At 48.9% G+C, this 14,458-nt stretch overlaps 1 protein-coding gene across 1 annotated transcript in view; it reads left to right on the top strand.

Moving 5' to 3' along the window:
- Positions 1-4,542: 4,542 nt before the first annotated feature.
- The window catches only part of CDH3 (cadherin 3), a 43,409-nt gene continuing 33,493 nt past the window's right edge, over positions 4,543-14,458 (top strand). Inside the window, exons 1-2 of the mRNA XM_026495090.4 lie at positions 4,543-5,040; positions 5,233-5,353. Coding sequence (XP_026350875.1) covers positions 4,987-5,040; positions 5,233-5,353 — 175 coding nt within the window. The 5' untranslated portion in view covers positions 4,543-4,986. The remainder of the gene's footprint in view (positions 5,041-5,232; positions 5,354-14,458) is intronic.

The following is a 14,458-nucleotide window of genomic DNA, read 5'->3' on the forward strand; positions in this document are numbered from 1 at the left end:
CAGGGAGGATCTGAGCAGTACCCTGACAATGTCTACTACACATACCTTCCCAAACTCAAGAAATGGCATTGCTATCCTGCTGGTTGCTCAGGCCCCAATCTCTGGAGTCATCCTTGACCTACTCTTGCTCTCGTACCCATATCCAATCCTTTGGCCAATCTTATTGTTGGCAATATCTTTATTTAAAAAAAAATTTTTTTTAAGTAATCTCTAAGCCCAACTTGGGGCTCTATCTTCCAACCCCAAGATCAAGAATCGAATGTTCTACTGACTGAGCCAGCCAGGCACCCTGGCAATAGCTTTAAAATATATTCCGTATCTATGGGACACCTGGGTGGCTCAGTTGGTTAAGCATCTGCCTTCAGCTCAGGTCATGATCCCAGGGTCCTGGGATTGAGTCACGCATCGGGCTCCTTGCTCAGCGGGGAGCCTGCTTCTCCCTCTTCCTGCTGCTCCCCCTGCTTGTGCTTGTACTCTCTAACAAATGAATAAATATAATCTTTAAAAAATAAAATAAAATATACCCAGTATCTAATTGCTTTTTTAGTAACTTTTTAAAAATCATGGCAAAATTCATATACAGTTCAGCGGCATTAAGTACATTCACGTTGTCGTGCAGCTATCACCACCATCCATCCACAGAACTCTTTTCATCATACAAAACTGAAACTCTCTACTTAGTGAACATTTTGTTTATTTATTCATCTGTGGATGGACACTTGGATTGCTCCTGCCTCTTGGCTATTGCAAATAATGCTATGAACATGGATGTTCAAATATCTCTTTGAGTCCCTGCTTTCAATTCTTTTGAGTATGTAACCCGAAGTGGAATTGCTAGATCATATGGAAATTCTATTTTTAATTTTTTTAGTAACTGCCATGCTGTTTTCCATAGTGGCTGTACCATTTTCCATTCCCACCCACAGTGCACAAGCATCCCAATTTTTCAACATCATAGCCAACACTTGTTATTTTCTGGGTGTTTTTTAATCTGATAATTTCTTATCCCTTCTACAATGTCCACCCTAAACCAAGCTGTTTTGGTTTCTGCCTGGATGGTTGCAGTAGGATCCCAACTGACCTCCCAGCTTCTACCCTCATTCCCTGTGGTCTCAAGCCCACGCCTCTGCTCACAGCCTCCAGGGTCTTCCTCCCCTCCCACTCAGTAAGTTCTTACAATGGCCTATGATGCTCTGCAAGATTTGTTCCCCACCCTCCCAACTCTGACTCATTTCCTACTTGTCACTCTACTCCAGACATTCTGGCTTTTTTTTCCCCCCTGTCCCAAGTAATCTACTGCCTCAGGGCCTTTGCTTGGATTTGTTGGCCTGGAATACTTTCTTCAGATATTCTTACTGTAACTTGCTTCTTCACTTCCTTCAGGTGCTGTTCAAATGTCCATTTCTCAGTGAGGCCTCTTGGCTTTCCCCATTGCTCACCCACCCCTCAACCATTTTCTGCTTGTCCCATCCTGCCCTGTGACTGGAGAAAATGACCCCTAGAGACCATACCACCTGGGCTTTCCTGCCCTCAGGCTTTTGGGTGGGTTTGGCCCAGGGAGGTGCTGCCAGGAGATGAATGGCAAAAGGAGAAAGATGTTGGAGTTTTCCTACATCTTACCTGCTTAGCCAGGTGGCTGGATAGCAGCAGCATTTGGGAGGGGTAATCCTTCCTCCACTCTCCAGCTCCCCCCAGCTTCCAAGTCTCAGTGACATTATTTCCTTCCCTTGCCCCTCTCTGTTGCTGTTGGTCCCTGGAGCCTCAATATCTCTTTTGATTCTCTGAACCCTACCCATTCCTCTAGGCCCCTCAATAAGACTTGAACCCTCCAACCTGGATTCTGTGTCTTGCTGGACCCTGACCGAAACATCTTCTGGATCACGTTATGTTCAATTTCTTTTTTTTTTTTTTTAAAGATTTTATTTATTTATTTGACAGAGAGAGAGCCAGCGAGAGAGGGAACACAAGCAGCGGGAGTGGGAGAGGAAGAAGCAGGCTCCCAGCAGAGGAGCCTGATGCGGGGCTCTGTTCCAGGACCCTGGGATCACACCCTGAGCCGAAGGCAGATGCTTAACGACTGAGCCACCCAGGAGCCCCACGTTATGTTCAATTTCTAACCCTACCTTCTGTCTCATGTGTTTTTTGTTTTTTGTTTTTTTAAGTAGTCTCTTTGCTCATTGAGGGCCTTGAACCCACAACCCTGAGATCAAGAGTCACAAGGTTGGGGCCCCTGGGTGGCTCAAAAGGTTAAGCGTCTGCTTTCAGCTCAGGTCACGATCTCAGAGTCCTGGGATCCAGACCCAAGTCGGGCCCCTCTGCCTCTCCTTCTGCTTGTGCTCTCTCTCTCTCAAATGAATAAATAAAATCTTAAAAAAAAAAAAAGAGTCACAGGCTCCAACTGAGCCCACCAGGCGCCCCTACTTTCTGTCTCATGAATTGGCACTTCCCATTTCGTCTTTGTTCACCTACACAGGACGGATTATCTAACATATATTTACTTATTTGATTATTTTCCTCAACCCGCACCCTCCCCCCCCTCACGCGGTACACACACACACACACACACACACACACACACACACACACAGTCAGGAACGGAAGGTCCAAGGTGCAGAGTTGATTGTTTTGTTCACTGTTGTATCTCCAGTGCTTGGCACATAGCAGGCTACCAGCGAGGATTTGTTGAACGAATGAATGAACGAACGACAAGGGGGAGCTACGGGGAAGACAGCAGCGTGGTCCAAATTGAAGGCAGAAGAGCTGACTCTCAATTTCTCCCTTCCTCTCCTCTCCCCGCCCCCCCCCCCCCCCCCCGCCCGGAATGCTGAGTGCCCTAGAAGGAGGCGGAAATGAGCGCGTTCAACAGCCCTCCAGCCGGGTGTTTACTTAATTAGGGCTTGTATCTCGAGGCTCGTCTGTGTTTAACGGTCCACTTAATGGCTTCATCTGGTTCGGCGCGGGCTCAGCGGAACCTGCGAGGCGAGGCTAGGCGGAGCCACTGGGTACCATCTGGGGCCTTCGCTGCCGCGATGCGCCCCTGCACGCATAGCTACCCTTCCCTCAGGCACGGAAAGCGACCCCTGCGGGAGACCGAGCCAGCAAGTCCTGGAGCTTAGCGAGCAGCCTCTGGCTTTTCCCGCGCATTGTCCACGCCCAGCACCCAGCCGCTGGGACCAAAAGCCGGATCACCGAGCTCTCCAGTAATACCAGATGCCAGTTGCTTGCTTTTACCATCAGCCGTGAAATTGTAGGGTTACATTTCTTAGGGGAATGTGAGGGTGCTAAGAAGGACAGAAACCACTCACGAGGCGGAGGACAAATGAGCCAGATCCTAAAGCAATAATACCAGGCAACGTTTGGGCAGTTGCTCTGTGCCAGGTACTGAGTTTAGCGTTTTAAATGTATTAATTAATTTAATCCTCGTTTATACGTATTAATTCATTTAATCCTAGTACTTTAGAGGGCAGATGTCATAATAGCCCCATTTAATGTATACAGAACTGAGCCTCAAAGAGGTTATTTCACTTTCCTGAGGCCGTGGTACTAATCATGGTGGAACACGAGTTTGAACGCTGGCGGTATGGTGGCCCCAGAGCCAATGCTCAGCTGGAGAGAGGCCTGCCAGGGTCGCAGCACAAACTGTTTTCCTCTTAGCCACAGGCCTAGTGGTTGGAAAGACAGGCAGGCCACCAGGTTGGCCCTTGAGGGCCAAAGAATCTATAATTACAGACTCCAGTCTCCTCCTCAAACCCCTGAATCTGAGCTGGGGAGGAGGAAGGGGAGGAACGAGGAGATGTCAGCCTGGGTTCTCAGGGCAGCTAGGCAAAGTGGAGAGGCCTCAGGGAACAACGACATTGGGAAAGCTCAACTTGGTGGGGCCGGGGCGTGCAGGGTGGTCTCCGGACAGTTTCTGTGTCTGAGGCCCACTTGTATGTCGTGAAGAGGAAAGCACTTCAGGTCTAAAGTAGAGGGACCAATCCCAGCTCCTCCGCGTTTCTTTCAAGAAGTGGGGGGAGGGGGCGGTGGTAGGAGAGCTGTTTGTGTGGGAGGCTCACTGGAAGGCCGCTTGCTAGTGCACAGTTTTCATTTAGATTATATTCAGTATTTCAGACCAATAAAAACAGCCGCGTTTAAAAAAATGTCTACTTTTTTAAAAAAGTATTTACATTTTACATAAAGTTGAGAAAGTGTCATTTGTATTTAATGGGGGTGGGGGGGGTCCCTAATAACCGCCCATCTACCTCGTCCCCTTTGGCGCCACGACAGCCTCCAAACTGGGGCCTTCTCTCCTAGCCTCCATTTGTTGGGCTGTGCAATGGAACTAAGGAGTTTTCCGCAAGTTGCCGCATAATGTGTAACGCGGCCTCTCTGCACCTCACTGCCAGTTTTAAACCTTACTCCTGTGTCCTCAGAGCCAGCTGGCATGGGAGGTGGAGAAGGAGGCAGGGGACAGCCCCCACTGTAGCCGGGTGTGGGGAGGACACACCCGGCCTCCATCAAAGCTTTGTATAATAGAGTGCCTTGGGGGAGTATGAATGGGACGCCTCTTTTCCAGTCGGGTTCAGATGCGTCTCCACATTTATCCCACTTCCCACCGCAAGGCTCAAAAACATTTTTCTTCGAGTGCTGTGGAGACTGAGGAGCGGGGTGGTTTTTTTTTTTTTTTTTTCCCCCCTCGAACCCAGAACCTGTGAGATAGAGCCTGGGTCCCTGCTGGGTGCAGCCGCGGAAAAGCCCGTGGCCATTTCGGAATTGCCGCAATAAAACGAATACAAGAGTATACCGTGGGCGTCTCCTCTACGCCGGGCGCGGCCCCACCTGCGAGGGGGCGGGACCTGCGGCGCCGGACCAATCAGCACCCACCTGCTCTCACCTGGTCCCCCTTCCGCTAGCTCCCGCGGGCTGCGGCACTCAAAGGGACCGGGAAAGCTTAGCGTAGCGCTGTCCCGCGGAGGCTCCAGCTTCTTCGTCCTTCGTTCTCCAGCTATGGAGCTCCCTAATGGGCTTCTCGCATTCCTCCTCCTCATCCTCCTCCTTCAGGTACTCCACTGCCTTGCCCTTGCCGGGCCGGGGCGTTCCAGCTGGGCGGATCCGCACGCGGCGGTGGCGTCGAGGACACAGAGTTGCTGGGCTCCTTGGGACCAAGGTGGCCCGGCAAGCCCCGTGAGGAATATCAGGATGGGTATGCAGAACCGGGTACGCCTGTGACCCAGCTTCCCCCTTTTCCCTCAGGCGCAGGTTTGCTGGCTGCTTTGCGTGGCCTCCGAGCCGTGCCGGCCGGGCTTCGGGAAAGCTGAAGTGACGTTGGAAGCGGGAGGCGCGGACCTGGAGTCGGGCCAGGCGCAGAGGAAAGGTAAGACTTTCCCGGAGGGACCCCGGTGGAACCGCGGGCCCGGGGGCCGCACGTGGGCCGCTTCAGTGTGGTCGGCGCGAGGGGTGCCCAGGCCGGGGCAGGGGAATTTCTGGCGCCGCTGGCTCGGTCTGGGGCATGGAGAAGGCGCAGAAAGCATCTCGGGGGCTAGCGTGGGGGTGGATGGCGGACAGAGAAGGATGGAGAGCATAGCGCCCTCTGACCTCCAACGCCTCCTTGCCCCGCTGCGGCGGCTTACCTAGACCGCCTTCGGGGTGCGGGGCGGCTGAGCTCCTCACCCAGCCCGGACGTGGGAAGCTCCCCCACTGGCCCCAGCAAAGGAATGCGTCGTCCACATTCCTCCCCCAACCCCCGCGCAGGTGTGGGGATGAGCCGTGCCCCGGGCAGCCCCCTTCGCCCCTTTCGGGCCCCCTTTGTGTACCGTGCTTTGTGTCTCCGACAGACAGACCGGGTCTGTTTCTCTTCTTCGCGCTCCCCTCCCCCGTCCCCCTTCTTCCCCGGCAGCTGGAATGCACTCTTAACCCTGCCCTTCCCGGAGGGCCTGCGCCCCTGCAGCCTGCGTGGAAACCGGGTCTGGCACACCTGGGCTGGAGCCATCACGCACTGGGACACCCGTGCCCCCCCCCATCTTGGGACTGGAATGTTGGGGGAGTGGGGGGTACCAAGCCGGAAGCTGAGGGCGCGGTGGATGGGAGATCAAAGCACATTTTTGATCACCCAATTTACTAGTCCCCCCCCCCCCCAACAAGTTCAAAAACTTGAGAGCAGGCAGTCACTTTGGCGCGGAGAACCAGTGTTATGAGACCTGCACAGCTGCGGGCTGATGGGGGCTTCTTTCCCTCCATCCAGAACAGGACAGTGTGTGTGTGGGGGGGGGGTTCTCCACGGATCAAATCCAAGTTCTTAAACAGAGGTGTAACCCGGATCCTTGGGTGGGGATTCCAGAGGATCCCTAACCTGTGAAATTGTTTAAGAACTTGTGTAGATCCCCCTCCACAGTATATGTGGCTTTCAAAACAAGAACCTTTGCCACCTAGCATTTTTCTAATACCTTCATCAGCATACTCCTCACCCCAGGTACAAATTACCAGTTTGAATGTAGAGGTGTTAATGCCTAGGGGATAGAATGGCTTTCCTTTGTTTCTCCAAAAGAGGACTGGGGTCTGGAGTCTGTGGGAGCCTTTTTCCCCCCCTTCTTTCCCCAAACAACCCTGCAGATTGACAAAACAATTAACACCCAGGCTAGGCCAGGCTCCTTAAACTCTTGGCTGTAGGGAGCCAAGCAGAGGCATTAAGAGGCCATGCCTCATAAACTTTAAATTCTTGCACATGGGTTTATTACTGACTGGCTAACAAACTGCAACTCAGCCAACCTGTAAAAATGTTAACTTGGGCAGGGCCCCAAATCCAATTCCGGCTCCCTGAGGAAGCTTTATTGCTAACCAGACCTCTGCCAAATCTGTACTCCTCCCCCTCATTGTCAAGTTCTCCAACTACAATCTCATGGCTTTTGAGTGTTGACTGTGCCTTATCTTTCTTACTGAATCAAGAAATATCAGATTAACTGTCACTTCACTAAGCTAGAGGTTGTGGGGGGGAAGCAGTGATCAGGTTTTTGATTTCATGGTCCGGTTGGCGAGTGTTTCCTGGTGACGTCAGGCATTTCTCTTTTGAGAAAATTCTCCTTTCTTGGATGTCTGGTTTATGGTTGTGAAAATGGTGGGTTTGTGCCAGGAGCACACCTGGGTTATAAAACAAAGGGTGGGTTAATGTGCTTAGCTAACCTTGAGCCTCCGTGCAACACGACTGGTTCTTAGAGTAGTTTTCCTGTGAAATAGGGTGCTGCTTTCTTTTTTAAGTAAAAGCAAGTTTCTGGGTCCAGTTGGTTCCAATAAATTCAGACACCCTAACAAAAAATACTGATATTTCTCTCCTTAGTCCGCAGCTGCTGACCTCTTTCTACCTTCCTGCATCCATCCCAGCTCTCTGTCCTCAGTGCACAGGATGGATCCAGCCTTGTTGAAAGGGTTATCCTGAGGGTACATACAAACTCTCAAGTTTGGCCAAGCAGACAAGTTTTCTTACTGCTAAGGAACAATTGCCCCTGTTGTTCGCCCCTGGGTTATGAATATCACAGGTGTCTATGAAGTTGAGCTCAGAGAAATTATCTGATATAATTAATACCTTGTTTGCATGTGCACTTTACTCTTCAAAGCACTTCCACAACTCTGAGCTTGCTTTGTCCTCCTGACACTCTCTTGAAGCTGGTAAGGTAACTATTAAACAGCTTGAGCTCTTAATCTCCGAGTTGGTACTTCAGAAAGCCTGTAACCCAGCCCTGCTGGAGGTTTCAAAGGTGGAGACACAGAAACAGCTTAATGGATGCAGTTTGCTAGGCTGAACCTCTCAGGAGCTTCCTTCAGGGTCACAAACATGACTTTTACCTTTAGGGTTAGTCCCGGGACCGATACTTCACAGGATGCCCAGAAGGTATTTGCATGAATCATGACAATCTTGTGAAGGTCTGCCTGTTTTACACATGAAACCTGTGTGGTTGTGGCTTCACCAGAAGCATTACTACAGTGACCAGCTGGGACTTGAATGGAAGTTAGTGACTCCTAAGTTCCGTGGCATTTTTTACTACCAAAAGTGGGAGGTGGAGGAAGGGGAGTGGAGTGTGGAGCGCCAGATCCCACAGACACCCATAACAACCCCTGTCCTAAGAGCAATTAGTCATTTGTTCATTCTTATCATAAGGTTTTCCAGAAACATTCCTGTAGGGAAACTGGCTTAGCTACAGTCTCTTGGTGTCCTAGTGATGGGGCTTGGGTCAAGTGACGCTGGGCTTGCCTCAGCCAAGGGCAAGAGGTTAATCTGGAGGGAGGCAGAGCTGGAATGTTCCCCCACACACCCCCCAACCCCACAGTTTGGGGGGCTATCTTCCAGTGTGGTCTGGAAGCAAAGACAGAGAAGAGGTGGGAGGAAGGAATTTGCATGGTATGAGTATAGTGATAAGAAGTGATTGACCTAACATCGTCATACATCCTTAATGGTGGACAGTTGAGAGAGGCAGCCTCATTACAGTAAAAGAAATCCAGTACTTCATTGTGGCCCTTTAGCAGGTTCAACTCACCCTTATTCAGTGTTGGAGTAAGATTAAAGCTAACCCACATTAGCTTTGGTAGGAAACTTAAAAGTTCGGTAATGAATCTGACTGAGCATGAATTAATTTCAAGATGATTTTGCCTATTTCAGCTTGTGTAAATATTGCCTTTGTTTTGGAGCCTCCATTCTGAGCCGTGCCCTCTGTTGATATTTTATTCTTTCAGTAAACGTATATTTAGCATCTGCATGTGTCAGGCAATGTTCTAGAACTGCAGCTAAAGCAATGGACAAAACCAAGTTCCTGCCCTTGCGGAGCTTATAGTCTATTATTTTTTATGGTTATGATCACCTTGCGAAGCAGGTGGTGGTAACTCCTTTGCTGTAAAATGGGGTAAGCAGCTTGGTGTGAGGTCACTGGGGCAGTCAGCAGTGAGGCCAGGATTTTACTTTATTTTTCTTAATTTTAATTATTTTTTAAAGTAATCTCTACACCCAAAATGGGGCTTGAACTTGACCTCAAGATCAAGAGTCACATGCTCTACTGACTGAGCCTCCAGGTTACCCCAAGGCCAGGATTTTAAATCCAGGGGGATTCCCCAGTGCCCAGTAAATCTGCTTCGGTAATGAATATTTGGGAACTGGGGTTTTGAGCATGGCTGGCTGCCTTCCTGGCTCAGCAGCGGACTAGGGTTGGTTGCTTAAGCCTTTTGCACATCACCGTTAGCTTGCGCCTAGGGAGCAGGTCCCAAACCTCTAGTCTCCCCACCTCCTCACATGGCACTCTGTTCCTAGGTTACCCATTGCAGGGTGCCCTCACCTCCCTGCTGCGGGTAAGGAAGGCATTGCTTACGATGAGCAGTGAGTTTCTAGGGCTGGAAACTACAGCTCTGCACAGCATGTGGAGGATGGTAGAGGAGAAGGAAGGAGAGGAGGGCCTCCCCTGCCCAAATCAGTTGAGGCTTTAGTTCTGAGGCTGAACTTTTCCATTCAGAGAACCACTGTTACTGAAGAATAACATGTGGAGGAAAGTGCCCAAATGATAAGTGTACAGCTCAATGGTTGTCACAGATTTGAAACACCCGTGTCCCTGTACCAGATCAAGAAACAGCATTACCAGGGCACCTACTTGGCTTAGTCGGTTAAGCATCCAACTCTTGATCTCAGTTCAGGTCTTGATCTCAGGGTCATGAGTTCAAGCCCCACATTGGGCTCCACGCTGGGTGTGGAGCCTACTTAAAAAAAGAAACAGCATTACCAGCACCTCAGATGCCCCTTCCTTCCCAATTCTTTATCCTCCCCACCAAGAAAAGCACTATCTGGACTTCTAATACCATAGATTAATTTGGCCACGTTTGAATTTTATGTAAAAGAATCATTTATCCTCTTGGGTCACTGTACCTTGTGAGATTCTTCCGTATTTCTGGAGGTACTTGTAGGTGACTATCAGTGTCATATAGCATTCCATTATGTGATGATTGACGCTTCTCTTGTTGATAGGTGTTTGAGGAGTTTCAGGTTTTTGGCTATTATGACTAGTGCTGCTGTGAACATTATCATTCCGGTCTTTCGATGTGATGTCTTGGTGTATACTCTCTGTTAGGTACATACCTAGGAGCATAATTGCTGGGTTAACTGAGGATTACCTGAGGATCTCAGTACTGTGGCTGTGTACTGAGAAGTCAGCTTTTCTTGGTCTTGAAGTAGCCGAGTCTCGTCTGGATTCTGCCATCCCACTCCTCCAACAGTGTCCTCACCAGACCCATCCCTTCTGGATTCTTGATTTTTCACTTGGCCCTATCCTAAGAGACAGCAATTCTTTATTTTGTCTTTGGTCACATCCTTTGTGTTGGGGGAGAAATCCTTCCCTTTAATTGTCCTTAAGCCAATGCTTGTTATTGTCCCCCAAAATAGAAAGGGAACCTAGAAATGGTCCTGAATTTCTTAGGTGAGGTCTTCTTCCCGGGCGATTTTTATCCTGGACAGTGTATGAGTGGGAAGGAGCCTCCTCAAGTGAACAGGGTGGTCGAGTGCAGCTCCTCCCTCATTACAGAGGCAATGAGGTGTCTGAGACCTAAGGACAAGTTGACTGGTCATTCAGCCAACAAATGTGAGTACCTACTGGGTGTTAGATGTTCAGAGATGACAAAGACTCATGGCTCATTAATGTCTGTGAACTCCCCAGTTAGAGGAGGAAGCAGATTTAGCCACCAGGCCATTTTAATGACGAATCTGACATTCAACAGATATTTACTGAGCACCTACCAAGTGCTGGATACTATTGTTCTAAGTGCTGCAGTTATGTTAGTGAGCAAAACATGCCCAAAACCCAGGCTGCATGGGCCATTCACCTGCTGGTGGAGGAAGACAGACAAAATAAGTTTATATATATATATATGTATAAATAAATAGTATATATATAATACAGTATATGTTACATATATACTATGTGGTATATATACAGTATATTATGTTTTATATGTAAAATATATAACATGTTGTATATACATATGATGGAGCAGGAGGTAGGGAAGAAAAAATATGGAGGCACATAGGAAGAGCTGCTGACATGTTCTCAGGGGGACCTGAAGGAAGTGGTGTCCAAGCTGAAGTGTGGGGAAGAATTATGCAGGGGAGTTGGGGCAGGAGAAGTAGCAGGGAGTGTTCCTGGCAAGGGAACAGTATGGGGGCTGGACCATGGAGTGTAATGTGGGAAGAGGCAAAAGGAGAAGTAGGCAGGGTCCAGTCCAGCTTGGAATTTGTCCCACCTCATCAGACAGGCAGTCAGGTGTTTGGGAAGGACAGGTGTGGCTGAAGTCCCAATTATGCCCTGCTGGAGGCCAGCGTCTCTGAAGGCTCCTCTGGAACCAGGACCCTTGGCCTCACCTCCAGCATCCCTTCTTGCCTCCCCTTCCCAGGTTTCCCCAGACCCAAGGATGTTGTCTCAGTCAAATTTTCCCCCTCATTTCATTTAGTTACTTGTCATTGCCAGGCTGCAGGGCTACCCATCAAGGAAGGGCTTCCGAACAAAACAACAAAAAAGCGACCTAAATACCATTTACTGAGAGCTTACTGAGTGCTAGAGACTACACTATATACTTTATGTAATAAGCCCTTTTAATCCTCCTAAAAGTTCCCCCATTGAGGGTGGGGGGAGGGGAGGCACTGAATTGGTTTCATTTAACTGGATAGGAAACCTAGGCTTGTAACTTTGTAACCTATCCAAGATCACCCAGCTAGTAAATTGTGGAGTTAGGATTTGAACCCAGATTGGTCTCCCTTAGTGTGAGATACTAACCACACTCCTAAGTGTGCGAGAGGGGAAGAGGTTGTGAGCCCTTCTGGCCACAGCCAAGCTAGAGGAAGATTGGAAATAGTTAACTTCTGACCCAAGGGCTTTGAATTCCTGTTCCCTGCACAGGCCTCTGTTAATCACCAGGAGTTGGGGGGAGGGGGCATTTCTATCCAGGACCCCTGGCCTCCTCTTTAGGATGTGGGGGGATAGGGCTGGTTCAGATACCAGGCCTGATAGCACTCTCACGGATAGTTCTCAGCAGAGAATCTGCATCTGGCTGGTTATCTTCTACCTCTCCTTGTCCCCCTCTCCCCCCCCCCCCCCCCCCGCCCCACTACTGCCCTCAAGGATTCCTCCCACCTTGTTCTGAGGGGAGGAGCTTGATACACTCTGCCTGTCTCCCCTTGCCCCAGCCAAATCTGGGCATCCTTCCGGTTCTGGGTCACTAGAGCATCTGTGGTCTGCAAATTCCTCAAGCTGACAGAATCCCCTCCTGGCTGTGGTAGCCGTGATCCTGCTGAACTTCCTGGGTGCTGGGATGCTTCTGCTCTCTCCGCAAACCAAAATGCCTTATCAGAGCAGACAGACACCTTACTTTTTCCCCATTCCCCATTTTTGAACTCACAACTCTGTTTTGCTGTCTGACATCTGAGGAGAAGGCCTCAGAGTCAGGGCCCCACAGCCAGGAGGTGGGAGAGTTGGTGGCTTCTTCCCCTTCATGAGAGCCTCCGAGGCTACACAGAACCCCAGGGAGGGGAGATCTGTTCTCCACCGGACCCCAAGGCATCTCAAGGGCTGGATGGGGAGATGGGGCCAAGGAGCCACAATCCCAGGCTTTCCTTTTCCCTTTCAGTCTCAGGGCCCCGCATTTTTGTTTAAGAGCGTGTAAGATGAGTTCAGTGTTACAGCTCTCTTACCAAGAACCCTTAAACCTGTGTTGGAGGCGAGAAGTAGGTTGATTTGGCCCACCATTCTGACCTCAGGGTCTCACATCAGCTTTAGAAGTCTTTGTTCCCCTGGAATTCACTGTGTACAGGAGTGCATATGTATTTTTCTGAGAAGATTCTTCCCCCTAATTTGGGAAACCTAGCATATTCCTCACTGTCTTCCCAAACTCTGCCAGCTCAAGTGCATTCAGTTCTTCAGTCTTGTCAAATGTGGGTAGAGGCCTGATGGTGGACATCTGGGCAGGGGAAGATAGGGTTCTCAGCATTGAGGCTCCAACTGTCCTGTGTGTGAGAAGTGCCTTCATGTCCCTGGAGCTACAAGGAGGTGGACTACTGTTTGGTTACTAACAGGGCAGGACTGGAGCGTTCTGCTCCTCTGCTGGGCGTCTTGCTTAAGACTGGCTGCCTTCTCACAACAAGTCCCATCTTGTCGTAGCTTCAGGCAGAGAGAAAAGACAGCTACTTGTGGTCTCCTCATACACAAGCCAGAACAAGATGCCAGGCCCACACCCTGCCCTCTCCTTGTGGAGTCTGCCTCAGCTGGGCCTTCCCACCAGGGCTGCTTGACCTGCAATTTTCTTGTCTTTTATGGTCTTTTTCCGCTTCCAAAATGCTTCTGCATTCCCCAGCGGCGACTCAACCACACTCCAACTGGTTTACCGGTCTTTAGACACTGAATCAGTAGTTTGCAAGCTGGCTAAGTATCGGAATTGCCTAGGGGGCTTTTTGTTTTCATCACATCCCCCTCCATATGTACTATTGATATTGTATATGTAGGGTTGGGCTGGTTGGTTGGAATTTTACATTAATCCATGGATATATGTTCACTGTAAAGACCATGTTTTTCAATAAAATATGTAACAGTATGTGACAGGTACAGCTCGTAGTATTTTATATGTATTAGCATGTTTAATCACCATAACACCCCTTGGAGTAGGTAGTATTATTATCCCCATTTTACAGATGAGGAAACTGAGACCAGAGAGGTTAAGTAACTTGCCCAAGATCACACAACTGATAAACAGCAGAGCTTGGATTCAAATGTAAGCAGCCCAAGCTTTAACCAATGAACTCCACTGCCTCTCAATAGAAGCAGATCAGAAGTAAACACAGGAAAGTTCTTCTCTTCCTCAGTTCTCCTGCCCAAAGATAAGCACATCCAGTGGTTTAATGTCAATCCTTGTGGACCTTTTTCTTTACAAGAAACTTATGTGTGCATTCAGGGATTTTTTTAAACAAGAATTGGACTATGTCAAGCATATAAACTTTGTAACTTGCTTTTTTAACTTACTGAATCACAGGCCTCTTTCTCCATATTGTTAAATCTACATCTATCTTGTTTTTAACAGCTCCGTAGTCTTCTATGTGGTGGATATATCATGATTTATTTAGCTAAACCCTTGTTTTTATCTTTTACAGATGTGGAAGTAAGGAGGAGTTAACATAAAAAATTGTAAAGTGTTTGGATTTTCAGAAACCTAACTATCAGTAATCACCTTATTAGGAAAAACTGCTGTAGAAGGATGATCACGTGAATTGTTCGTCTTAACCCCATTCACATAAATTAAGCTTTTCTGTTCAAATAATACCTTTAAGACGACAGGCTTTGCAGTAAACTTATTAAGGTTACTACGTCATTTAAAAACCATTACTTTTGGGGCGCCTGGGTGGCTCAGTCGGATAAACGCCAGACTCTTGGTTTCAGCTCATGTCATGATCTCAGGGTCGTGAGTACGAGCCCCA

Source organism: Ursus arctos, unplaced genomic scaffold (genome assembly GCF_023065955.2).
Source record: "Ursus arctos isolate Adak ecotype North America unplaced genomic scaffold, UrsArc2.0 scaffold_19, whole genome shotgun sequence".
Taxonomy (NCBI): domain Eukaryota; kingdom Metazoa; phylum Chordata; class Mammalia; order Carnivora; family Ursidae; genus Ursus; species Ursus arctos.